Source organism: Buteo buteo, chromosome 5 (assembly GCF_964188355.1).
Source record: "Buteo buteo chromosome 5, bButBut1.hap1.1, whole genome shotgun sequence".
Taxonomy (NCBI): domain Eukaryota; kingdom Metazoa; phylum Chordata; class Aves; order Accipitriformes; family Accipitridae; genus Buteo; species Buteo buteo.
The window spans coordinates 24,386,892-24,412,406 of NC_134175.1; the positions used below are offsets into that span (position 1 = coordinate 24,386,892).

At 43.0% G+C, this 25,515-nt stretch overlaps 2 protein-coding genes across 7 annotated transcripts in view; one reads left to right on the forward strand and one right to left on the reverse strand.

Annotated features, from left to right (window-relative positions):
- Positions 1 to 5,086: 5,086 nt before the first annotated feature.
- On the forward strand, positions 5,087 to 8,573 carry METTL21A (methyltransferase 21A, HSPA lysine). 3 transcript variants are annotated; one of them, XM_075028202.1, is made up of 3 exons: positions 5,087 to 5,505; positions 6,673 to 6,784; positions 7,816 to 8,573. In XM_075028202.1, the coding sequence occupies exons 1-3, from the start codon at positions 5,359 to 5,361 to the stop codon at positions 8,190 to 8,192; spliced, it is 636 nt and encodes a 211-aa protein (XP_074884303.1). In that variant the 5' UTR covers positions 5,087 to 5,358; the 3' UTR covers positions 8,193 to 8,573. The 3 variants fall into 3 exon arrangements, with proteins under 3 accessions (XP_074884303.1, XP_074884302.1, XP_074884305.1); XM_075028201.1 differs by having other exon boundaries at positions 7,795 to 8,559; XM_075028204.1 differs by having other exon boundaries at positions 7,722 to 8,097.
- A 3,979-nt stretch (positions 8,574 to 12,552) lies between these two features.
- CREB1 (cAMP responsive element binding protein 1) overlaps positions 12,553 to 25,515 on the reverse strand; it is a 41,996-nt gene continuing 29,033 nt past the window's right edge. For 2 of the 4 annotated variants that reach the window (XM_075028199.1, XM_075028197.1), the window contains 4 exons: positions 24,906 to 25,048; positions 23,255 to 23,437; positions 21,715 to 21,865; positions 12,553 to 19,064 (listed from right to left, as the gene is read on the reverse strand). In XM_075028199.1, coding sequence (XP_074884300.1) covers positions 18,920 to 19,064; positions 21,715 to 21,865; positions 23,255 to 23,437; positions 24,906 to 25,048 — 622 coding nt within the window. In that variant the 3' untranslated portion in view covers positions 12,553 to 18,919. Of the gene's footprint in view, positions 19,065 to 21,710; positions 21,866 to 23,254; positions 23,438 to 24,905; positions 25,049 to 25,515 lie in introns of all 4 variants that reach the window. The other 2 variants (XM_075028198.1, XM_075028200.1) reach the window with 2 other exon arrangements.

A 25,515-nucleotide genomic window follows, 5' to 3' on the forward strand; every position in this document is an offset into this window, starting at 1 on the left:
TTTTGATGTATCAAGTGTTAGAAATAGCTGTTACTGCAGGTCATGGATACAAATTTCCTATGAGGAAAAGAAAATTGCTTTTCAGTATTTTAACACAAACATTAACATGGATGTGCCACTTAATTCAGAAGGGTCAAACTGCATGCATAAGCCCTGCAGTAAGTTTGTTTAGGGCAAACTTCTAAAGGTTTAATTCCAACCCTGGGCCACCAAAGCCTGGAGGGAGGCTCTGAGGAGCACTTCCTATTAGCTTTAAGGTACCTGAAACTGTTTAGACTTGCTTCTTCTCCATTGTCTTATAAGGAGTGGAGAAGAGAAACACTGCCAATGCCATTACAAATAACACTAAAACCCCCACGTTTTTTTGTAAACTTGGATTCTGCTTGGTTTTAAAAGGTAACCTTTGCACTGAGGCAGATGTCCTAGCATCTATATGAATGCTATAGCTGTTGTCTGCCTGTCCATATAGTTGTTTTTAAATCGTTTTAAATTAGTTGTTGTTAACTAGTTTTAAATTAATAAAGTGCATTGCTTGCACTGCAATTTCCTCTCCAATTATATAACACCACACCTATAGAGCACACCAGAAATTGGCGACCTAGCGTTAAGCCTCTAGATCCATACTCAGGCCCCATAAAAGGCAGGTTTTTGCAGCGTTTTTCCCCACGCCAGTATCCCACAAGCCAGACACATGTTACCCTGGCCTACAATCATCAACCGGCTGCAAGGAGTACAGAAGCCTCTGGCAGAGGAGGGAAATCACAGCACAGGGCTCACAGGAGGAGCACTGCCGGAGCAGCCAGTCCCGGTGTGCACCGATGCCTGCTCATCTGTCAGTCGCGCTCGGGTGGCTTAGGGACTCTCCCACCATGAGACCCAACACATGGCATCTCACAGGATGGAAGTCCAGCAGCTGGGGATGTGGGTAAGGCTGTAGGTCTGTGAACATCTGAAAGTGCAGTGGCAAGTGGAGGAGGTTTCCAGCAAATGAAGTGCAGCTGGAACTGCAGTGGTTGCTTGCAAAGAAGAGCTTACTCATTTTGCTTTTTGTTCCTTAATTAAAACTTCAGAATAATGTCAGCTTTCAGACCTGCCAGGCCTTTGAGAGATCAGTCAAATAATTCCCCTAAAAGCCAAGTGATCTTTCTGTAAAAAGACATTTTTAATAAACGTGGCGGTTACGTATGACAGTTTATCAAGATGCAAGGTTGAAGGCGTGAATGTAATGTTACTGATGGGAACTATTCCCTCTTCAGAGGCTCCAGAAACTTCCTGCCTTTCAGCTCAAGCACTTATGAAATTATATATCTTCATATTTTTAATCATTACTTCCATTGTTTAATGTAACTCTCTGTGTAAAGGAAATTACACCCTAGATCAGACCATACATTTACTTCAATACTTAACATTTTTTGCAAGGATCCTGCTGAAGCAGCAAGTTATAAGGTCTACTGATAACCTGTCAGTTTCTGCAGAAACTTAAGTTTTTATTTTTCATTCACCCCATTGGTTTCAAAGATGATCCAGATCAGTTCAAGTTGGGGCTGTCTTAATTCTGCAACTGCAAGCTGTCATCAGCCAAATGAATCTCTGGTTTATTCCCTTTGTATTTAACAGCAAATGATTCACCACCCCATCTATCTCACTGGCGTGGAGAACCTGGAAGCTACTGGTGAAGATAAAATGTAAAAATTGTTAAATCATTTCACTGCTAGTCCTTTGAATGGCCACTTATGGTGATACTTGGGGAGAAAGATGGCTTTCTTTTCCAGGTTTTTCTCCAAGCTTTGTGTTCGTCTGGTTGATGAAAGCTCTTAGCAAAATAGATATTTGTCCAAACTTTACTTCAAAGACAGTTTTCATATTTCAGTGCAATGACAACCAGAAGTAGCTGCTATTTATTTAGAGAAGAAAGGATTAAACATGTACGACCAGAAGTTTCTACACAAATGGAGAACAGAACCATTTGGAATGAGGCGTTGCTGTCAGAGGGTTATCAACAACACAGGTTTCTAGATAGAGCTTAAAAAAAAATCAGATTGTTTCTATTTATACCTGCCTTTGCCTTGGTAACCAGAGACTGCGTGAGGGATGCAGTATTTTCCCCACATCATGGATGGCTCCAAAATCCATGCGCAGCTATGTGGTACATGCAGTGTCTGAAGAACTATCACAAGAACCGTCACATTCATTTCTAAGACAGGATTTTAAATATTAAGCAGGAAAGGGAAAATTTCAGAAAGGGAGGTATATTAGTACAGCTTCAAAATAATTTGTACTCGTTTCTGTCTCATCTACTTGATTCTTTGATCTTCTAAGTATTACAAGGACCATTGCTCTTAAACACTTTTTCTTAATTACCCCAAGGAGCTTACCTGCATCTGAGGTAGCAGGATTTATGTATAATTGGACACATTATGCCTGCTCTATCAAGTAGTTGAATGAAATAAGAATGGACTTGAATCAGTGTTTCTTTATACCTTTAACTCATTCTTGCTTACCTTAAAATCAGCTACTTCCTACCTTGCAAGTTTATCTGCAGCTTAGGTGTCCTTATAGCCTTCTGCAGTGTTTAAAAGCTGAACCAGGCTATGTTCTTGCAACTTTATTGTTGCGCTAAGGTCTAGCCCTGCTGGGAGAAAAAGCATTTCAGTTCTGGGCAACTGTTTCAGCCGTAGTTCTCTGTTGTTGCATTTTCCTTATCCTTTTACTGTCAGGAAGGGTGGAAGAAACTAAGTCTCTTTCTCTGCCATTATAATACCCAGGTACTGTATCTTCTTAGAAAATGGATATGGAAAGGGGAAAGCAGGTAAATATAGGCTTAGAATGAGTATGGGGAATCAGGGCCCTTACTGAACTTCTAGGGGACTTGCTTCCCTTCTAATAGCTTCAATATCCAGTTACAATCTGGAAATTAATTTCTGATCTCCTATCTAAGGCTCATGGAAGTCAGTGCCAAAGTAACATTAGCAGGGAAGAAGAGGAAGTACTTCTGGGAAGTAAGGCAGGATTGGTAGAGAACCTGCTGGGCTCCAAAGATATTCAGGGATATCTGACGTATAAAAACACATTCTTGGAATAAAAGCACTCGCTGCATTATCATCTTTGGGAACAAATGTGCAAATTTTCACATACAGCCTTTTTTCACTCTAGTTGCTATTCAGCCAGACCCTTGGTCTCATGAAATACTGCAGGGGAAGAAAATTGATCTAGGTGGGGGGAAAGGAGGCAGCTGGGAGCACTGGAGCCCTGCCGCATCTTGGTTGGCGATCCCAGGGCTGGCATGTGGTGCGGGAAGTGGAGGCAAAAGCTTTGTGCCATTTGGGAGCTTCCCTCTATTTGCCTGATGGTGTAGTTTAGGCACAGCGTTAAGTGATTCAAAAACTCATCCAAGCAGAGTTCTCATTTCAAGTGTAATCACTCCCATTGCTTTTCCCACACCGCCTATATAAATAATTGAAAAAATAATCGAGATAATAGCACAAGCAGTTTCAAACTCTCAAAAGCAGGAGCAGTGGCAAGAGATCAGCACTTTAGGACATAAAACCACAGTAAGCTGAATCATCGCACCCGCTCTGGCATGTTTATGAGGAGAACTCCGAGTTGCCATAAGACAAGTATGAACTGGTTTGGGGCAAGTGAAATTCTGGTTTCCATTCCCCTACAGCAGCAGAACCCTAAAACCAAGCTTTAGTTCCTGCTGCCCCTGTGCAGCCTGTAACGCTCCTCCACAAAGGCGTGTACAAATCTCGAGCCACTCTGTTGAAATCAACAGTTTTTAGATGTAACCACATTTGCTTTTGTCCACCAGCCAGACTTGCTGCTCCCTGTGGGAAAGAGTGGGGATGTTTTCTGGAGCTGGTTACACTCCCCAACTTTGAGGGCCAGCCTTGTCCCGTCGGTGGTGACTCCGGGAGCTGCCAAGCCGTGCAGCCACTGGAGATGGGTGCAGGGAAGGCATGCTGCTCCCCTGCCCTGCTCCCCCACGTGCGGCCCTTCGCACGCAAGGCCTGGCCCATCTCCGGGCTTGAGGAGCATGGCTGGAGGTCTTGCGCCTTTTTGTGGAGCACCTGCAGCAGCGCCTCCAGGCAGCCAGAGTGCAAGTGCTGCCAGGATGCTTCCCCGGCCCTCCCGTGGCCTTTAGCAGTCTTTGGAGCAAGTTCAAGTAACTGGAGATGGAGACACACAAAGGAGAGGAGTACTGTGTTGTTTTGCCAAACGAGAGATTAAATGGAGCCAAAGGTAAAGAAGCCCATGCGCAAACAATGCCGCAGGAGCGGTACCGCCACACCACCAGCTGAGAGCAACTTTGGCTTTACTGCCTTGGTCAACGCTCTGGCCGAGGTGCTCAGGAAGTGTTGTGTTTCTGCGATGGTTACCCAGTTACTGAAGGACCGCTTCCAGGCTGGTGATGAGCGCTTGCAGAGACAGCGTTCACTGCGGCAGCAGCGGAGGACGAGGCCGGTGGGCTGGACAAACGCCTTCCCTTTGCGCTGCCTTCCAAACCCCCCCCCGCAACAAAAGCCATCAGCCGGAAGCACAGAGAGGCTGCGGGGACAGCAGTGTCCCACAGAGCGTTTTGCACCGTCTAACTTTTTGCGTGGCACGTAGGTCTGAAAATGCGAGAAGCCGTCCCCGTCCCCAGCGGGACGCTTCTGCCCTCCGGGGTGCCCCGAGGACCTCCCAGGGACGGGCGCAGGCACGGCCCTTACCCATGCGGCCGGCAGCCTCCCAGTGCCGCACACCACGCTGCCGAGCCCGCGGTGGCCGGCACCAGCCCCGGGCCGCCGGCATCGCCCTGCGGACAGCCATGCCTTGCGTTCTGCCTTGCCTGGCCGCTCCCCGCCCCGGCCCGCCCCGCTCTCCCGCCGTGGCTGAGCGGCAGGAGCGCTCGGGAGACCCCCCAGCCGCAGCCGCGGCCCCAGCCCTCTTCACCCGTCATTTGATCGCCCTCCCCGGTGAGCGCCGCCGGCCCCGCCGCCGTTCCCCAGCGGGGAGGCCGCCCCCGCCCCCGGCCGCGGCGCTGGGGGCCGGGCCGGGCGCTCCGCGGCGGCCCCCAGGGCCTGCGACGCGTGAGTAGCGGCCGGGCCGGGCCGGGCCGGGCCGGGCGGCGAGGGGCCGGGCCTTCCTTCCCCCGCGGCGGCCGGGCCGGGCCTTCCCCCGCCTTCGGCCAGGCCTCGGGCGGCGGCGCGGGGCGGAGCGGCCCGGCCCCGGCCCCGGCCCCGGCCCCGGCCAGGGCGGGCCGGCGGGGGAGCGAGGCGCTCGGAGAGGGCCCGGCCGGCGGGGCTGGCTCCTGCCCGGCGGTTGCGCGGAGGCCGCGGGATCGGCGAGGCGGGGAGGCGCTCGGGCGGCGGCGGGATGGCCTTGGTGCCCTACGAGGAGGGAGCTGGCTGGGGAGCGCGGCAGCTGCACAGCCCGTCGGCCACTTACCGCTTCGCCAGCCACACCATCCGCCTCAGGCAGGACTGGCGGCGGCTGGGGGTGGCGGCGGTGGTCTGGGATGCGGTAGGTGTTCGCACCAAACGAAGGATTTCTGTGCTTGGTGGCGGCTGCCGGTAGCGCTTGCCCCAGCTTTCAGAACCACCTTAGGACATTGTCTAGCATTGAGTTGTTAACGGAAGGCTTTTTTCCTGTAAGGGTCGTTTGGGTTTTTTTACAAAAAGAAAACGTTAAACTCTGCTTTACCTTTTTTTTTTTTTTTTTTTCCCCTCATGAGAGATCGTGGAGGGCTGCAGGGGAAACGGGTCACCTTAAACCCTGCACAGCCAGTGCCTAATACAGGAGGTAGTCTGGGTAACTGACAGAACCCTCACCCATTTCTTAACAGTGGCCGCTGGTGTTTGCTTAACGCCCTGTACAGTACAGACCCTGCTGCTTGTAGCGTCGAGAAAGACTGCTGATAGACTTATCTTGGGGATAAGAACCGTCTGAAACAGAGGGGTTTGTGGCAGGCCCGAGGCTGCAGGGCAGTCGGTCGCAGTACCACTGTGGGAATCCAAGGGCTTCCTGTCGGTCGGGTCTCTGTCCACACACAGATTGCACTTTTACCTCTAGCTTTAAAGAACAAGCGTAACAATGTTAGCAAACTCCTGAAATGAATTGGTGCACAGGGCTGTTAGTCTTCCCTGACATTGTCTTTGACAGAACTTGCTATGGAGAGCGCTCCTTGTCAAGATTTCTGTAAAATGCAACACACATTAGATACAAACAGATAGAAGTGTTATTACTTACTCTACCTATGTCCTTCCTGATGGCATGCCAGTGTTGGGCAGAAACCTTCTGAAATACCACGCAAGATACTGTGAAACCTTATCTTGCACTTCTGCAATACTGTGTTCCTTCACCGGTGTTTGACACGCCCCAGCTTTTCCTTTCCAAATGCAACTCTTTCTGCCTCCTGTTATGTTTGGGGGATTCATGAAGCAGTGTTGCTACATCTGAGTTGTAGTCTCCGTGGTTCTTTTTTGCTTTTGCCTATAAGAGTCTTACGTAAAATTCATAAAAAGACCACATGTGCACACAAGAGGTGGAGAAGAGCTGAACAAAGTCTTACTATAGACCTGAAGTGCCTGATCCTTCCCATAACCTTCTCTCTCAGTGTAAATCAGAAATCCAGTGTTCGGTATGACTGAAATGAGCCCTGTGCTTAATTGCCCTTGTCTCTTGGTTTAGGCTGTTGTCTTGTGTGCTTATCTGGAGACGGAAGGCATTGATCTCAGGGATCGGTCTGTGATCGAGCTGGGAGCTGGAACTGGATTGCTGGGAATAGTGGCCACATTATTGGGTAAGGGCTTTTTTTTGTTTGTTTAAAGCAATTTACAACTGTAGTAAAACTGGCACTTTAACATCTACATGCCTGGTAGAAGTTAACACCAAAGCTACATACATGAACTGTGATGTTTCCTGTCTGAGTCATCTTCCTTTCTTGTTAGACTTCAGAGCTTGCTGTGTTATTTATTGTAGCGATGGTGCCACTGCAGTTTACTTTATGGTGGGACCCTGTTAAGGCTGACGCCTGTTACCATGGCACTCAGCTCAGCAGCATCAAGTTCTGTAGCTATTCTCCCCCAGGGAGCAGGCGCTGTGCTTAGTTTTCCACTTGTCCTCATAAAAGCTACAGACAGAACCTCTCTGAGCTTGCGTAAGCCTTGTTAGTCTATCTTACAGACAGGGAAAGCAAGGTCTGGAGAAATGAAGTGATTTGCCTGTGATCTGTCTGTGGCTGAGGCAGGGACTGGGTACTATGTTAAATTTGCGCTAACTGTCCCAGGTTAACTTTGTAATTCAAAGCTCCAGTGGCTGTGGAAGGTGCCTATTGAAATAATAAAAACAAAGCAGTTGTTTGACAAAATACAATCACGCCGTGCAACATCACACAGGCATAACTTTTGTCTGACCTGTGAAAGAGGCTCTCTAGCTGCCCCTCTCATACTGAACAAATACAGAATTGTAACAATCCCTGTAACTTACTCTGTCACCTATAGAAAGGCGGAAAGTAACTTCTCTACTTTCATGCACTAAGAAGCAGCTCCAGAAAACACTTTTTGTTCCCTACCCAACTTAATCTTCATGTGGAGTACACTTTATATACTTAAGTGACTGATGAAGGGTAGGCTGTATGTAGATAGTGGGCTTTTTGCTTGTTTTGTTCTTTTGTTTGTTTTTAATCAGGCAGCTCAGGGGAATTGTTAAAGTTTAACAGGAAATAAGGAGCCTCTTAGAGCATTGTATTCCAAATGCTATATTTATGGACATTGATTATATGTCTGAGACATATACTCCTGTATCACTTAGGTGCTCATGTTACCATCACAGACAGGGCGGCAGCACTGGAGTTCCTGGAGTCAAACGTACAGGCTAACTTACCTTCTGAACTACGTCCAAGAGCTGTGGTGAAGGAACTGACGTGGGGAAAAGACCTGGGTAACTTCCCTCCAGGAGCATTTGACTTCATCCTGGGTGCAGACATCGTGTATCTGGAAGAAACTTTTGCAGAACTGCTTCAGACGCTGGAGCACCTCTGCTCAGAGCAAACTGTGATTCTTCTTTCCTGTCGTATCCGCTATGAACGGGATCACAAATTCTTGAAGATGCTGAGGGGCCATTTCTCTGTATATGAGGTCCACTATGATTCCAGTAAGGATGTTCATATCTACAAAGCACAGAGGGGTAGTCGCAAGGATGACTTTTGACTCTGTGCTTTGTTAGTAAATTACTGATGCTGTTCAATCCTCACCTTGTTTCTACTCAATACACTAGTTCCTAAGCATATCATTGCAGTTGTGTTATTTCACTGGCTTCTTGTTCTGATGGTCTTGTCTGATCACTTGGTCTTAGGCAGCAAAGATTGTACTTCTGTTCTGCATATTGAACCTCTGCTTCATTTCTCAGTAGAGTTGTATAAGGTCTTCCGCTGACTTTTTATCAAACATGATTTTTGAAACTGATTTAAGATGCAGAAATCTCCAGGCATCAAAAATGTCATCAAAAGATCTGTTGTTTAAAATCAAACCACAATTAATTTCTGTGGGAAACTTAGTGTGTTTTTTTCCCCGTCCGTTATCACTTTAACTCTAGAAAAGTAAAAGTGGATGAAATATAAGCTAAGACTCCAGCGCTAAATGCTTTAACTCTTCAGGCCTTCTGCATCTTAAAAGTTGTGGTAAAAGAAGCCACTTGAAGGGCAAAACCAACAAAGGCAGCTGCTATAAAGTTGTTCTATTGCTGTCACTGCTGAATTGAAGAGCCATGGGGAAACAAAGAACAAGGGCGGTGCCTGTGTTGTGAACTAGTATGGCAGAGTAAGCCAACTTAGAACTATCAGTGGTGTTTTTATCTGACTTGCAAGCATGGAGGCTATTCCTGCAGTACTGAAGCAGTCGTGGTTCTTGGGTTGTCCCTAACAAGATAACTTCCCCTCGTACAGATCAAGGCTCCTTGGAGCAGATACACATGCACCTGTGCTAGCCCTTGACTCTCAAACTACCGTTAAATAATGTACTTTCTGCCTTTTTTGTGGCTCACTCTGGCTCCGAGAGCTGTTATTTAAGAGAGGAGGGTGCTGCTGTAAAGGCTTTGTAGCTAGGCGAGTACTTATTCTTGTATTACTTGGACCTTGGGGCAGTGTCTAGATTTCGGCATGCTTTCTCTGCACAGTGGTAGTTAGACGCTGTTCTGAGTAACTGATTTCATACCTTGAGCTTGTAAAAACACCTCTGTGTGTTTATTCCACAAGATCCTGTGTGAAAAATGCTGCAGCCTGGAATCCGTCTCGCACCAGCAGCAGCAGCAGACTTCCTTCTCTTTCTAGTGGTGGAAGACTGAAACTGGTGAAAACAATGGGCTAACAGAAGATGGCTACGCTTCTAAATGCAGGCATTGCGATAGTACATTTTTTTTGGTGGATGTGGAAATTGTTTTTTCTTTAAACTTAACTTACAAAGCCCCAGGTCAGGTTCAGGCTTTACGTGTGTGCATGTCTTTGGCATTGGCAACAGCAAACACCAGCAGGGCCATGGATGTTAGGAGTTCTTCATCACTTCTGTTTCCATCAAACATCCTAACTGGAAAAGATGCAGAGGGACTGTGGTCCAGAAGTGATGTGCAGACTGTAATCTGGAAAGGACACATTTATCATTACAGCTGTCATTAATGAGGCCCGAAGGTCTCGTGCTTCATCTCTGGTGCATCTTTCGCATGTTTTCAGCTAAGTTCCTTGCTTGGCTCTGGACTCGGCTTGGGAGTTGCTGCTCTGAAACACTTGTTTACAACAGTATTCTCAGAAGCCACATGGTGTCACTAAAACAGCACTTACGCAGCTGGCTGGGGATTTGCCGTCTGGAACTAGAGTTGAAGTCCCTTCGAGGGAAGGAAGACAGCACCTTTAATTTAAAACAGAACATGATATGAACTTTAATGTGCCAGACATGGCTGCTTCTGTCCTATCAACTGGGTGAGCAATGGCTGAAAAAAATTACGAGCTCTCCCCGCTCTCTCTGGCTCCAGTTTTTGGTGCTTGGCTATAAGTTCTGACCACTCCTCGTCCTCCCCACTGGTCTTTCCTTGTCTCCGAGCTCGTCTGTGTTCACTGTGTATTAGGCTGCCTCCGGGCTGGAGCTGGCAGAAAGCAGCACGCTGGTGCTTGGGCTTGTGAGTGCATGTGACTTGGTCTGTGGGAAAAGCCCGCTACCTGGCTGTGCTCGGCCCTCACAAGAGGCTGCAGCTTGCAATACTGGGAGCCTTAGCAGCTTGCGCTGTTGCTATAGTAGGACCACACTTAAAAAGCATGCAATGAAGTGTAAGGACAGAATGAAGCCTAGTGCAGCAACCTACACACTTTTAAGAAGGAGGCTTTGCTCCAGGCCTTGCTTTGACCATAGTAAAAGTTTTGTACTTTTACAACAAATCAGTTTAATTGCATCTCTTTCTAATTGTTTAGCAGCTTTCAGTGTGTGTTTTCCCATTGCTCCTGTTACAGCCCATAGCCTTCGTGCCAGAGCAGGCATGTGCTGGAAGAGACCAGGCCCGGCTTCTTTTGCTCTGTTGCTGTTGCACACAGCAGCTGTATGCAAACCCGAGGGAGTATGTTTGGAGGCTGAAGCAATGCTGCTGCCCTTAAGTAAATACTTCTGGAGAAAAGCGTGAGATGACACTGGCCGCTCAGGTGAGTGCCTTGCCTCTGACCTGCAGAGCTGAGCTCTTGGTGGCCCCTCCCCAGCTCAGCAAGTGGCACCCCCTCAAGGGGACACCTTCTCCTCTGACTGCTACTGGGGTGCGCGCGCTCCTTTAAATTCAGGAGACCAGACCCAGGAATACTGTGGTTAGGCCACAACCTCAAGCACGTTAGTTCTGGTTGCTTTTTAAGCTACAGTGTTTAGGGGCAGGCACCAACCACGAGAATGTAACTCAGCTGAAACCTACAGCCCGTTCCCTCTGGGCTGTGCTAACGCCCACCCGCACCAGGCAGGGAGCAGTGCCTTCCATTGTCCCAGGCTGGGCTTCGCAGCTTTTTTATATTCCCATCACACTTGGCTTCAGGCAGATTGTCAGGACTGAGCCACACTGGATGTGCAGGGCAGAAGTAGCAGGGGCGTAACTGCCCGGTGAGTGAGCACACAGAGAGCAGCCCTCTGCGATGACACCTGCAAACTCCAGTGTCCTGACTGACTGGTCCCAGGTGAGCTTCTGCTCTGGTATGAGATGATGCATGGTAATGCTTCAGCGGCTGGTTGGCAATTACACTAACACCCTGCCCAAGCACTTTGTCACCCTGTTCATGCCGGCACTGGAGAAGTCAGCGTGATTCTCCTTCGGGTGGTTTCCACAGCGTTGGTCCTGTTTTGTAACAGATGACGTGAACTCATCTGTAGGGAGGATGTGTTTGGGCATGGGTCCCTGAGTCGTGGGGCAATTCATATATAGTCTCTTGAGAAACAAAATACTCACCCTAGGGAGAGGATCCAAGTCACAGGGAAGTGACCAGGTAAGATGCGAACATGCTGTGAGATTGTGAAACCACCCCTGAAACATGCCATTCTGCAAGGGAACAAACTTCTAAAATGTCGTTGCAACTGAAGTCATGTTTGATTAATATTAAGACACAGAGTATGAAATCAGCTCTCTATCTTATGGACAAAGAGCTTCAAGGTGCAGCAGTGTCAGAAGAATCAGGTTCACCAGCTGACCTACTGACTGCACAGGGATCTGTGTTACCCGATTCTTTTCACTGTGAAATTCAAGCCAAGCTGCATTTTTACCTCAGGGACTAACCCCTGTTTGGGATTCTCCTTCATTACTGAGATGTAGATTTTACTGAGCAAGTACGTGAATGGCATTATGAAAACGCTCAGTTGTGAAAACCACAAAATCCCAGCGATAATGAGCTGACCTTACTGCTTCCCCTTGATTTCACTGGAGGTGTGTTTACCTCAGTGCTGAATTTTTCTTCTGGCTTTCATCCCAGTGTTTGGATCCAGCCTTGCAGATTACGTAATGGGGTTGCGATCCTTGCAGTGTTTGCTGCCTTCTGTTCTGCTGTTATTAACATCAGTAGTACATGGTTTACAGGAATGCTTAAAAGTGAGAAAGACAGCATATTTAAGCTGTGAAAGGGAAAAGTCTTTCACACATTATTAAACAATGGAACTAATTGCCACCAGAATGGATACTGGAAAGCAGGTTTAATAGTATCAGAACTGGAAGAGAAACTTTGTTTTTCAGGACTTGAACCTCTCACTAATCTAATTCAATTTAATTAAGATTAAAAAAGCCTTCCTTTTGGGGAAAATTATCTCATGAACACTTACAGCAGGCCACAGATCACGAGAGGACAGAATAGTCTGCTTAAAATACGCCTTTTCCCATATTCCTATCTAGCTACCATTTGCCACTAAATTAGTGTAAATGGGACATCCTGCTCAAAAAAGAGACTTTGTAGAGTTTTTTAAAGCATGTTTATGTGACTGCACATAAATGTTTGTGTAAAAAGGGAGTTGACAGTTTATACCACAAAGGTTACAGTAAGAAAAAGCACTTCTTTATGACAATAATTCACAAATTCACAAGAATCACTTTAATATACAAAGCAATTACTACCATTCTGAAACACAAAGCAGCTAATATGTACATAGTGTTAATAAAATGCATTATAACCCAGTACAATTTTTTTTAAAACACAGATAAAGCACAAAAAATTAAGTAAAAAAAAAAAAAACCAAAACAAAACACAACAGGGATGTTTCTAGATTTTTAGGGAGACGTAAATAAGAATTTATTTTCCCCTAATAATGGATTTTCATTTAGTCTTTTAACTTCCACAAGTATGTGGGAGTCAAGCTCAAATACCCTGTTCTGTGCTGACATGGTTTGGGTAAAGAATCAGAAATGCAGATGAGGTGAACTTACTCTTTCCAGCTTACATTACAAAGGGAGAACCCTCGCTCTGGAAACTTCCCTGAAAAACGTTGTTCCAAAACAATTTCAAATTATAAATCCAGAGTAGAAACAACTCATTTTTTAAGTGAACAACCAATCTGTGGACAAGTCTGTGGAGGGGTTGGCTGCCAACTAGCACCTCTTCTTGCCCTGTTCCCCATCCCATCCCTAAAAGTCCATATAAGCAGCACAGTTTCAAATCTCATACAAACTCGAAGTTCTAGAACTTTTTAAAATTAATGTTTCAATATAAATAAATGTCATTACACACAAAAAATGGAGTGGCACCTGGATAAAACACAACTTGTGGAGAGCATCCAAACATCCTTAGTTCTTAAGAGTGGCCATTTCCAGGTAATTAACAGGCTCAAGGCCTTCCTTCCCCGTGGTCTCACTCAGCTATCCCCTAATTTACAGAAATACATAGCCAAGGCTGAGACTGAGTGAACCGAGTGCTCCCAAGTCGTGAGTACAGTAAGTGGTCAGCTTATGAAGCGTGCCAACCATGGATCATTACGCCTGTCCCTGGCCCTTTCTCTGCCTGCACACAGCTCCTGAGGACAGCCAACTTCTCCTGCCTCTCACTGGTGAAAGCAAGACCTGAACTCACCACTTAAACAGCAAGTCACAAACCGCACTTGCAGTACCAGAATGCAAACAGGTCACCGTCTTCAATTTGTGCTGTGCAAACTAGCCCCAGCAAGTCTCTTTGCAGGCCAGAGCTTAAATACATTTAACAAACACATTCCAAGGTGAAACACTTGAAATGCAAACCCTCTTTGCCAACTAGATCTGGTCCCTTTTTCCCAAAGATGTACAGATTTCAGCCATATCCATCCACAGACCTGAACCTGTCACAAGCACACAGTAGATAAGATAGGATTTCAGCACCTCGTTTCTCTTCATCACTCTGGCTCCTCCCAGACTAACTAAGCGTCATGATACATTCAGGTTTCTGCAAAATCAGTGTCTTGTACAGCTAGCAAATTCGAAAGCTCAGGGCAACAAGTTCCCAGGCACAGTACAGAGAACCATCAATGTACTGTATGCTTTCAAAACCTGCTCACAGTGACAGATTCCAGGGTTATAGCTAAATTATCATTGCTCCTGCAAAAGAGAGGTGGTTGTGCTTTTTTTATCTTTTAAAGCAGGGTGACACATTGTCAATGTACCTTTACTTCCTGGTGTCAAAGAATTGGAAAGACTTTTGATTTATTTTCTTGGAATGCAGCTTGTAAAACCTGCAGCCAAATCTCAGATTAAGAAAAGGGGAATAAAGTGGCTGAAAAACAGTTCAGCTTTCCTTCCAAATTAACCTCCCTTTCCCACTTGGGATCATTGAACTAGTTCTATTCTAAAAATAATTTCACATCCGTCCTGTACATACTGCTCTGAGACACCACACACTTAATTCTTTCCAGTCTTCAGTATTGCCTGTTCAGATCTCCTGCCATTTTGAAGTAATGCCTGCTGGACGCCAGGTGCTAATCAGCAAGTTAAATTTGTAAAGGAGTCAACTGCTGTGGGGAGAGGAGTGAATTGTGTGCAGGCAGCAGGATTACAACAATTGTGCCAGGAAGCTTCTCAAGCAAACCCAATTGCTCTTAATTTTTTTTGTTCTGTGTTTTTTTTTTTTTTTTTTAAAAAAGTGCACATTTTAATTAAACATTTACAAAGAACATAGTGTAACAAAAATAAATACATGACCTTTTGGTTAGATCATTGGCAAATGTTACATCACTAACCAGCTTCAGGGTGAAAAAATGACAATAAAAACAGGGTCTTAGAAAACCAATGAAATCCTCTACGAATTGTCATAGATTTGCAATCACTGATACTGAACTTGTTTTGATGGGGAGACTTGCCTTTACTTTAACCCACAAAAAGCACTGGCTGGCTGTCATAAATTAAAAAAAATATAAAATAAAAAAGCAGAGGCCAATTTTCACTAACAGATGACTACTTGCAGCTGCAGTCTACTGGAAGCCCAGATTTAAAAAAACCTGTAGTACAAATTTAGATCAGAAACTACCAGGGCTGTTTTTCCTTATTAAATCTATCTTTTTTTTTTTTTCCTGAGCCTCTTAGTGATTCCAAACACCCCACCAATTTTCTGATCAACGTACAAGTACCGGAGAAGACAGTGGTCTACAATGCAAAAGCCAACTATAGAACAGCCTGAACCTACAGGTGTCTGTATAGTCCTGACGAGTATGACCGGCTAAAGTTGTGCTTTCAGATACAAGCAAAGGTGCTGGCAACTACCTAATTCTGGTGAAATCGCTGCTTAAATAAAAATGCCTCGCCACGACCCCAGGAGGAAAACAGAAGTCTTACCAGTGGTTCCTTTAGAAAATAACACCTTAACAACCTTTCCAATTGTTTTGCCTTTGATATATAGCTGCCAAAGAGAAAAAGCCCCAAAGTGAACTATTCTGCGGGGTGGTGGTTGCTGTAAAACAACTTTTTACATAATTTCAAAAATCTCCATCATAAAAAACAAAAAGAAACCTCACGAAAGCCATGATAGGTGAAATAAAATTCTTGAAAATGGATAACTGAGAAACAGCACAAAACAAATCAGTAATAAGCGCTAGAATAATGCAGCCCAGAACTACTGGGGCGGGGGAAAGCTTTCACACACGCGCACACGTCCACACACACCCAGACATACACAGAAAAGTAAAAATTTTTTCTGACCTCCATATACTATAATACTCAGCATTCCTGACTTAAAAGCTCTCAGAGCTGTAGATTATATACTGTGTGTATATATATATATGTACATATATTATACATATGTATTTTCCAAGAATATCTAAATTAAAAGAGCACCTCTGACAATATCTTAACTGCCTGATTGGTGCTGCTGTTTTGCAAAATAATGACATTACAAAAATTATATTTCAAATCAATTCTTGTTTATTATGAACATAATGGATCTAGCCCTTTCTAACCCTCTCTTCAGGTAAAACAGGCTATCAATTCTTGAAAACTCACAACTGTGAGATATAAAACTAACCCTCCCTCCCCCCTGCCAGCATAATTTCTATCCTATTTCCAAATGGCCTTAGTTTATAGAAGCTGATTACCCCAACCTCACTACTTGATAAATAACATATGAATGGATTCCTGTGTCATATTCTTTCCCTTATTTCCCAGTGTGAATAGTAAAGCATGTATGGGTAACCCTAGCCAGCCCTGTACTTGGTCTAATACATTTTTTATTATTGTCATTTAAAATTTCCGTTAAATAAATTCCAGTCCCTAAATCCTCAGTGCAGCTGAAATGCAAGTGAAGATCCTTGGAGATCTCTATGAACTTTAATGTTCTTTTTCCTAGTGAAACATTAGTTGCTAATGAGGTCTAGACTAGTAACACTACAGACTACTTGCAGACCATGCACAGACAAACCAGTAACACAGTTCTCCTGTCACTGCCGTGCAAATTTGCACCAACCCTGTATTAGAAAAACCCTGTCTGGGTACTGGTTTAGGCTCCCTGGTCCTTTCAGCTCCCAGGCTTTGTGCTGAGTGACTATCAGCAAGTGCTAAACACTGCTCATTACCCACTAGGAACAGCTCTCAGATCACAGCTAGCCTCATTCAGGTTCACTGCAAAAACTCAAATTTTGCAAACAGGTGATTCTACAAAAGAAACAGCCTTAATGTAGGCATGTACAGCCTTTTCCGTGTTTCTCAAAGCTGGAGGAACCATCCCATATAACTGTGTAAATTAGGCCATCATGAGCTTCATGTTTTATACGAATGACTCCTGTATTATCAACATTTCTACTTCAGCGCTAGTTCTGAAAAACTGGTAACCGTTCTATGTGTTTGTATTCTCTGACTAAGAATCAGACCATTTTTATAAAAGCATTGCTGAGAATTTAGAGTCTTCTTTACATTTGCATTGCTAAACTAATAAATTCATCTTTCATTAAATAAAACCATGAAAATTAATTCTCTATGGCAGATAAAAATAGACCATTTATAAACCCCCTCAAAACTTGTGAAAATGAATTCTTTCATAATTGATACTTACGTTCTCTTCTTCAAATACAAACCTAATTTGAAATTATTGCTAACTCTAGATTTAACAATAATGCTGTAAGTTTAACCCTGCTCCTTTGAAAGTCTCTGAAACTGAATGCCCTCTCAAATGAGAAAACTAGAAGTTTTAATACTGCTTAGCTGTTTGAGACTCAACTGCCCAGAGTCTTCCAAATGTTCTTCTTAGAACGTCACATTGATTGTATAACCTTTTAGAAGCTCGTGTTTGAAATTTATCTTATAAACAGGTAAAGTGAATGGGAAAAAAAATATTAGCGAATACTTCGCTAGGCAAGGCATTAGTACAGACCAAAGCCTTATTCCTATGTCTCTATACATAAAAGTTTGACCAGAAGCTCGAAGTAAACTTACTCCATCAAATGACCCAAGCTAATACATCAAGAGTCTGGCTTCAGAGGGCCAGTAAACAAACTGCACACGATTCTTTTCGACACATTCTTTTCGACGACTTCTTGACATTCTTTTTTGGTTCTTTTTCAGCATGATTCTTTTTAAGTCCTACTGCTTAGTACAGAGTTGGTTTTAAACATGAACTACTTTTTTAACAATGTAAATTTGGGAAAGATTTCATTTCCTCAGTGCACACAAAAATTTGATCTTGCAAACATCTGAGGCACATGAGTAATTTTACTTACAGGAATAAATTACTTGGTCAATCTGACCCTTTACATGAAAAAATCCTCCAAATAAATTAAGAGTTTAGCTAGCTTGGCCAGGTTCAAATAATTAATATTGTCCCTTGCGAAGCAGAAGTTGGAATATTTGTGTTTGAAGTCCTCTTCAGTATTCGAGGTTGTCCTGGTACTTGTCATACTGCAATTTAATTTATGTATGGAAGGCAGCCTCGAAGTTTGAAAAAGAATCTAGCAAACCAGGCTGATGTTTCCATTGAGTATAATAATTTCCATTACATAAGATAGCGGTAGGGAAATAGAAATAACCTCATTGCTTGAGAGGACTTGGGGGACAGACTATACCATCATCAGGGAGTATGTACGTGGAGTTGGCCATGCTTCAACTGCTTAGTTGTTCTGCATATGAACAGGTAGTGCTTTCAAGTGTTACCCTTGCTTACTATGTGACTGTTTTTGAAATGTCACTGTTCTACCTTTTTATTCTGAATTCCTTTCCCATCCAAATATAATTTCCCAACCAACATCCTATGAAGTTGGTGTTTGCTTTTTGTGCATTCAGAATGCTGAACCCACTTGCACACATAAGCTTCGAGAAGCAACAACTGACCAGTGAAGCTCATTTCAATGCATTTGTTTCTGAGGTATGGAGAAGTTTTTACTAGTCCAGGAGGGTTTAATACAGATTACAAATCAAAAACCTTTCTGGGCTAGTTTGAAAAAGGTATGTTATCTCCACATCAAGAACGTGACTGTGAAGTGCCTTTCATTTGGCATGCCACTTAGCCATGTATTTTTATAGTTCATAATGAATATGTGAAACCAATTTGGCAACCATTGCTTCTTCATTGCACCATGTATGCTCCATGTATGTGGCCCACAGTCCTCTGGACCAAGAGGCTGGGGTGGTTCTGTCTCTAAGGCAATGGAAAGGGCTCAGCACAAATTCTTCAAATCATTACAGGACCCTCCCCACAGTAACTTCCCAAGAGACCGCTGTTACTCCTTGAAGAGGATGGGGAGATGAGAAAGAAGCCTGTTCTTCTTCATGCTGAGACTGATGATGAAAATAATCTTGTAGGGGGAGAAGTGGAGGCAAGTACTTGAACATTCACAGTTTGATGCAAAGCACAGATGAAGTATATTCTGTAGTTGCTTCAGGCAGTTTTGCGCATAGAAAAAAAGAAATGTTTAGAAAATAAAAAGTTTACTTTGTCTTTCTGGGCATAGCCAGAACCAGTCTCTATCCCACCTGGACAAGTGAAAATGGGAATCCAAAATTAATCTGATTTGTGGCAGTAAAGGTCCTTAAGTGCTTTCAACTCCTCAATCAGTGTCTTGTTTTGGTTTTCAAGCACAGCCACTCGATTTTCTAGACATTTCACATACTCCTTTTTCTTCCTGCGACATTCACGTGCTGCCTCTCTGCAAAGCAAAAAACGCCATTCAAATCCAGAATGATGACTTGCAGACATGGGCTACTTAGCTGTTCAGGTCAAACCTTTACCTAGCACTGCCATTTTTAGAATACGGAGGTATTGTTAAGAAATGCAAGTTAGGAAACATGCTGAGTTCATAAATTGCTCCTCACAAATCACACACACTCAAGATCCACAGATCATTTCAACATGCAGATCCCAGTAAATCAGCACCAATAAAATTCTGCTTCTCTGAGAAAAGGATCTTACTCAATGACAAAATTCTGCTTGCAGGATTTACATTAGAGCCTTTAGGCTGATTTGAATGCTGCTGCAATAATTTCATTGATTTTATTATTATAACAAATAGATGAATAATAAAAACATGGACAAGACCAATATTCATCCATTAATCTCTTTATAGTCTTCACTCTTCCCTTTGCTGCAGTCCAACCAAATACTAATGGTCAGGAAGTTCAACTGGTGCAAAAAAAGCTGTACTTAGAGCATTCACTTATTTGCTCTTGAGCAATACTTTCATTTTATTAATAATGTCTGCATCACTGCAATGATAATATAAATGACTCAAATAAAAAAATCACAAAATAAACAGTCACTAGGAACCATATAATTCTTCAGTCCTTGTCTGCTGTGCCAAGAACATGGCAGTGTTAATGTGCTGAAGCAGATCTCGATACAGTCAATGTTCTGGGAAATGAGAGGACAAAATTGAACCCAGTTCTTCTGCTTATTAAATAAGCAGTAGTTGTACTAATAGGTAAAAGAGAACGTCTGTTTCAGGAACTACCTGGTAAGAAGATTCTAAAAGTAATTTTTTAAATTCAGCTCCACAAATGAGATAGGATGAAGAAAACCTAGTTTGTAAGCCCTGAAAGGACTCAGGTATCTATTTGTCACCCCTACAAATACAACTTCACATGCTTGCAGCACTTCGGTGGGCCATATGCAACATTTAGAATTTAAGTCAGTTTGGGCTGTTACTTGTGTCATCAAAAGAGTAAGTACTACTGGATCAGGAAATGCCTCTCAGTGCAAACTACTAACCTGTCTTCTTGGGTGACAACTTTTTCTTTCTTCTCATGATTTTTCTGCCAGCTTGGGCTGTATATTAAGCCACCTCAAGTCTGTGTGCATTAGTTATTCATTATGAACAGCTAGAGTTATACTGAATTACAAGAGAGCTTTTAAAATGTAAAATTTACACAGAAAATTTGCACAATAATATCTATGAATATTTACGCTATAATCCTCCAATAAGTACCACCTCACCATCTGCCTCTCTATATCCCTTTCCCCTGCTTTGCTATGGAGCCTAGATTTGCAAAGATCTATTAAGCAGGCAGGCTAAAAGCACCACATGCAACATGATACTGTTGCAAAAGCTGTCAATTTAACTCAAGTGGGGGTAATTCCCCATTGTTTTTCTTGGCTTTCCCAAACACAAAAGCCTTCTTTTACTGGAATAAGACTGCTGACTAAATGAGGGGATTCAGAATGCTAATTAAATTTTTCTCAAATGCAGAGCCTGACTGAAAGGCTAACATCTACTATTCAGTGATATCAGAAAAATAGATAAAAAGGGGAGATGGGTGTCATTCTATAGAAAAACCTTTTAAAAAAAGTGAACTCTGCTGTTCAGCATTATTTACTTCATTAAAGTCCCTCAGATATGCATTGGGTCTGCTCATGTAACTTTGCATTGTGTTCACAGCTCAGCAATCTACAGAAGATAAATGCACCTGTACAACGTAACAGTTTTTTCAGACTGGCAGATGAAGTAAACAGTGTTTTCATGGGGCTTCCCCTCCTCAGAGGGAAGGGAAGCCCTGCTATTTTCCCAGTGTCACAGTGTAACATACAGGCTCAAATCTGTGGCCTGCAGATGGAGTTCAAGCTTGGTATGATGGGTCAGCTCAGGCCCACCTCTTCCCTCTACCACAGCAGCAGGCTTAAGGAGCAGCGTGCCCAAATTCTCTCTGTTGCTCCCTTTCTTCGCTGCCTCCACCAAGCCCCACCTCAGTAGGCTTGGCTGTTCCTCCTTGCACACTAAATCCTACAGGGTCAATTCTTCTCTCTGTCAGCCCTTCTGCTGTCACTACTGTCTCCACAAGATTTCAAAAGGAGTAGCTGCTTGTTTAGCCTTTCCTTGAGTCTTTCTGCCTCAGGAGGGTAAAACTCAAAGGGCAAGCAGCTAAAGAGAACAAGTGAGACAATCAAGAAAGTACTCATGAAGAGTGCAGGTGGGCCAGCAGGAAGGAGAATCCATGCCGAAGGCTAAGGTAAAGAATCCAGGAAAGGAAACTACCTGAATGCATTAACTCAAAAAAATCAACTCACCTCGGTGTTTTTAAGAACACATCTGCAGTCACACACGTCTCTCACCAGTGACTTTTCTCCTTACGGCAACTAACAAATTCATAAACCTCACAGAATGAGTCTCACACCTTTACTTAGGGTTTCATAGTCACAATACATGGCAATTAGCAGATGTGCTTCTTTGCTTTGCATCTTTAAATAAAGGCAAATTCTTCAGAAAGCATTTCATAAAATGACTAAGAAAGATCAGGATTCTTAGTGCTTAACCGTCTAGTTCTATGCAGAGCTGACTGGAAAAAAAGTGATCTAAATGTACATGCCTGTTCTTCATTAGACGCACTTCTCTCTTCCGTGCGGCCTCTTCTGCTGGCTGGGTTGGAAGTGCTGGAGAGGATGCCATGACTACGCCTGGTGCAATGGTGCTGGTAGGGGCGGTGCGAATCTGGTAGGTCTGCACATCTCCTGAGGCAGCTGAAAGACACAAGGGAATACGATGTCAGTCTGGTGACAGCGCTGTTAACCACGGTGTGAAGAGCACCTAGTCATCTATCTAACCATGCACTGTGGGCTACAGTACAGGAGGGATGACCATCATCTAGCTCATCATTGCTCAGTCTCAGTTTATCAATGTAGGCAAAGTTTTGAGCATTCCTGCTGAAGTCTTCACTTGTGCTTGATAACTTGATTTGTCTTGCTGCATTGCTGTGCTTCTTTCTCCCTTAGCATATTTCTTTTTACTTCTCTGTTTTTGGGGCAGTTTTAGCAGTTTTAAGAAGATGAAGGACGGCAAACAGTATTTCTAGCTATGCTCCAAATGTCTATCTGCAAAAGGAGAAACTGCATGTGTAAGTATTTGGCACAGAAACAAGGGTGGAGATGTAGCATTTACTCCAAGAAGAGAGAGACAGTGCAAACTAGGCACTCCACTACTTCTCTAAAATGAACAAGGTCTTGAGTCTTTTGTTTTTTTATTGTAATCTAGGAGTGTGTTATATTTGCCTGAGCTCAGAAAAAAATACGACACCACGTAAAGAAATCACATGTCCTTAAGAACACAAAAACCAGAAGATCAATGCAGCAATAGTATTTTTCTTGGCTATGTATTTTCACTGATGCCTGGAGACCTCTTCACTGGATAACTTTCAAATCACCTGCTTTACAATCATAAAAGCAGGGGTACACTTTTCTGTTATTTTTAATACCCACCCACCCCAATTTTTAATACACCAAAACATGTATTTTAATACAATAAAAAACTCTAACTTACTCTAAGTTGAAGTAGCCCTGCTTGCTCTAAGTGGAGTGCTAGACCAAATGATCTCTTAAGGCACTAAATTATTTTATGATTCTAAGATTCAGTCATTAAGTACTTGGTGACTAGTTACAAAAGCTATAATAGGTAGAAATTATGACTTGTAAAGGGGAAAAAATTACTAATAAATTAAAGTGTCCTTATAGAAAGAATCAAACAACCTTCTTTCCTAACTTTAATGCTTCACTTTAAATTTACTATTGCTGCAGATGACTATCTGGGAGAACTCAGAACTCTGAAGTGGTATCAGTTTTTGCAGAACATATTAAAAAAAAAAATTGTGTGGACAAAATACAGGAAGTACAACATGGAAAACCAAAATTGAATATATTCTTTTAAGAAGTAAACACAAAATATCCACAATTTTATCAATCTGAAGGGAAAGGCACCAAGAAAATGTGACAAATAGCTTTGTCCAGAATTTCCTTTAATAATTTTGGAGACTTTACTGTGCCAAAGCTGTTAATTCTGTTGAAGGAGTTAGGTTGGCAACTTGTATCTGCATGGAGAAAATGTTATACAGAATGACTGGCTGTGAAGTTTCTCACCTTGTACAACAACTTGGTTGCTGGGTACAAGTATCTGCTGTCCGTCTGTGGTCTGTGCATATTGTAAAATGGTGGTGCCAGGCTGGGTTGCAGCTGCATTGGTCATAGTCAATGTCTGGAGACCTTGTACTCCATCTGTGCCATTGTTAGACAACTGTATTGCTCCTCCTTGGGTTATAGCAACTGAAGAAAAAAAAACACCGGACACAGCATTTAAGACACCAATTTACACATTAACTTACAGTATTAAACCTAGATATGGAAGAATACTGATCTGAGTTAAATCCCTTGAGCCCTTATACAACCTAAAATCAGACATATGGCTTTAATGTACATTAAAGAAATCATACTTTGAAAGTAAGTTTTCAATTTTTCATGAGACCCATATTTTTGGGGGGGCCAAAAAACACAGCCTAAACCACAAATTGGTTTCTCTGATAAACAGCATCACACAGAGGAGCTACAATCCTCCCCCAGGGAATACTTTTTAATTTGTTAGTTAAGATTTTCTTCTTGGTTGGTTTAGGTCTTTTCCTCAGTCCTTTCTTTTTTCTTCTCATCTGAAATTCCTCTCCTCTTCCATGCTTTATGCCCTTCAGTCTCCTCTGCTGCTACTGCTATCCATCTTGTGTTTCATTTTCTTCTTGCTTTGGCATTTTTTTTTCTTCCGATTGTATCCCCCCTTCTCTACAACTTCCTCAGCACCTTCCTAGCAGTGTTTTCATTCATAAAGGTCCAGTTTCACACTTTTTTTTTTCCCTTCAAGCAGTCTTACTTTGCTGGGTTTTTTCCTTTCTTTCCCTCAATCCTGTCATGCAGGTATACTGAGACATCACCCCTCATTTGTGATTCCACAGAATTTTACTGTGTTCCTATATACAGACACCCCAAAATCTCAACTATCTGCACAAGCAGTTATTTTACAGTTATGGTAGGAAAGCAGAGTTAACTGCATCAGTTTCAATAAAATTAAGTAGGGCATTAGGCAAAGTGGCTAAGGAGTAAACAGAGATACAAAATTTTAAAGAGATTGTAAGTGAAAGATGTAAACAAGTAGTTCCTTCTCCCTTTTTGTATATTTAATACTGTGTGTGTTTGTGTGAGACAGCGTGTGAATTCTAGCTTTACTGCTGTACCATCAATCCTTTAAGTCAAAGCACTAGATCTATAAAATCAAATGAATAAAGAAAACAGAAACCTATATTTATTACATATTTTAAATAAGTTTGCTGAAGTTCTTATTTTTTCAGGACTTTCTAAAAATGTAATTGCAGACTGTAATGTTTCTTCTATTAATAAGGTTGCAATTTTGTGAATGAGTATTAATAATCTGCCAGGAAAAAAAGAAACTTCTGAATTACCTCACCTGGTTCCTGAAGTGAAAAAGTTTATAATAGCATTATGGTTAGTTCATACTTTGCCTCAGGATGCATTAGCTACACTAACTGGCAAGCAGTCCCAGAATGTTAATTGAACATTTAAAATACTTACAATAGGAAAGTGTTTAAAAGGCATGGTTATCAAACAGTCAAATTAAAGTAGTCTTATTTTCACCTCCTGCTTTGTCCTAGTCCAAACAGTTATAGAAATAATAGTTCTTCATCTTCTTATCCCCACTTACTAGCACCACTGAGAAATTCAGACTACATACTGTACTGCCCACTGCTGGTTTGGTAAATGGGAGTTGGCACCGTAACAGTGGCGATGGCAGGTGCTGCTGTTTCCTCTTCAGACTTTTCTTCTTCGATCCTTGGCACTCCTGGGGCGTCTGAGGACAAGTCATTCAAAATTTTTCTGGCAAAGACAGTGTGTTGTAGAGATTTTAATAAAAATTGAAAAAAAAAAGTGTATTTGATACATAACGCTGGAGAAAACTGAAAAGTGCAGTAAGCCAGCAAGGAAAATACGGGTGCAGAATGAAAAACCCGCACTATCTTCAAACTCTTATTGGAGAGGATTGTTCAAAGTGCCATGCACAGATGGGCAAGAGAGCCAGCACAGAACAGCTGTGCTTATCAACACAAGATATGGGTGCTTCTCAACAGGTTCTTCTCAACCCAAGACACAGCTATCACAACCTTCCCTTTTTCTTAAAAACATGTTTTTCTCTCATCCATTTTTACTTGTTTCCTGCTTTTAGCCACATAAAGACTTGAAGAAAGCAAAAGTATGTAAAAACCTGTCTCCCCACTTACATTAGGGGAACTGCTCCATTTCAGAGACCATAAAGGCCTCAGCCCGAGAGCTGAGTATAAAGGAAG

Excerpts from the sequence above, each read along its gene's own strand:
- METTL21A (XM_075028201.1), top strand. The coding sequence starts at position 5,359 with ATGGCCTTGGTGCCCTACGAGGAGGGAGCTGGCTGGGGAGCGCGGCAG. Across the intron at positions 5,506-6,672 it reads CGGCGGTGGTCTGGGATGCG|GCTGTTGTCTTGTGTGCTTA; the intron begins GTAGGTGTTCGC and ends CTCTTGGTTTAG. Across the intron at positions 6,785-7,794 it reads AATAGTGGCCACATTATTGG|GTGCTCATGTTACCATCACA; the intron begins GTAAGGGCTTTT and ends TGTATCACTTAG.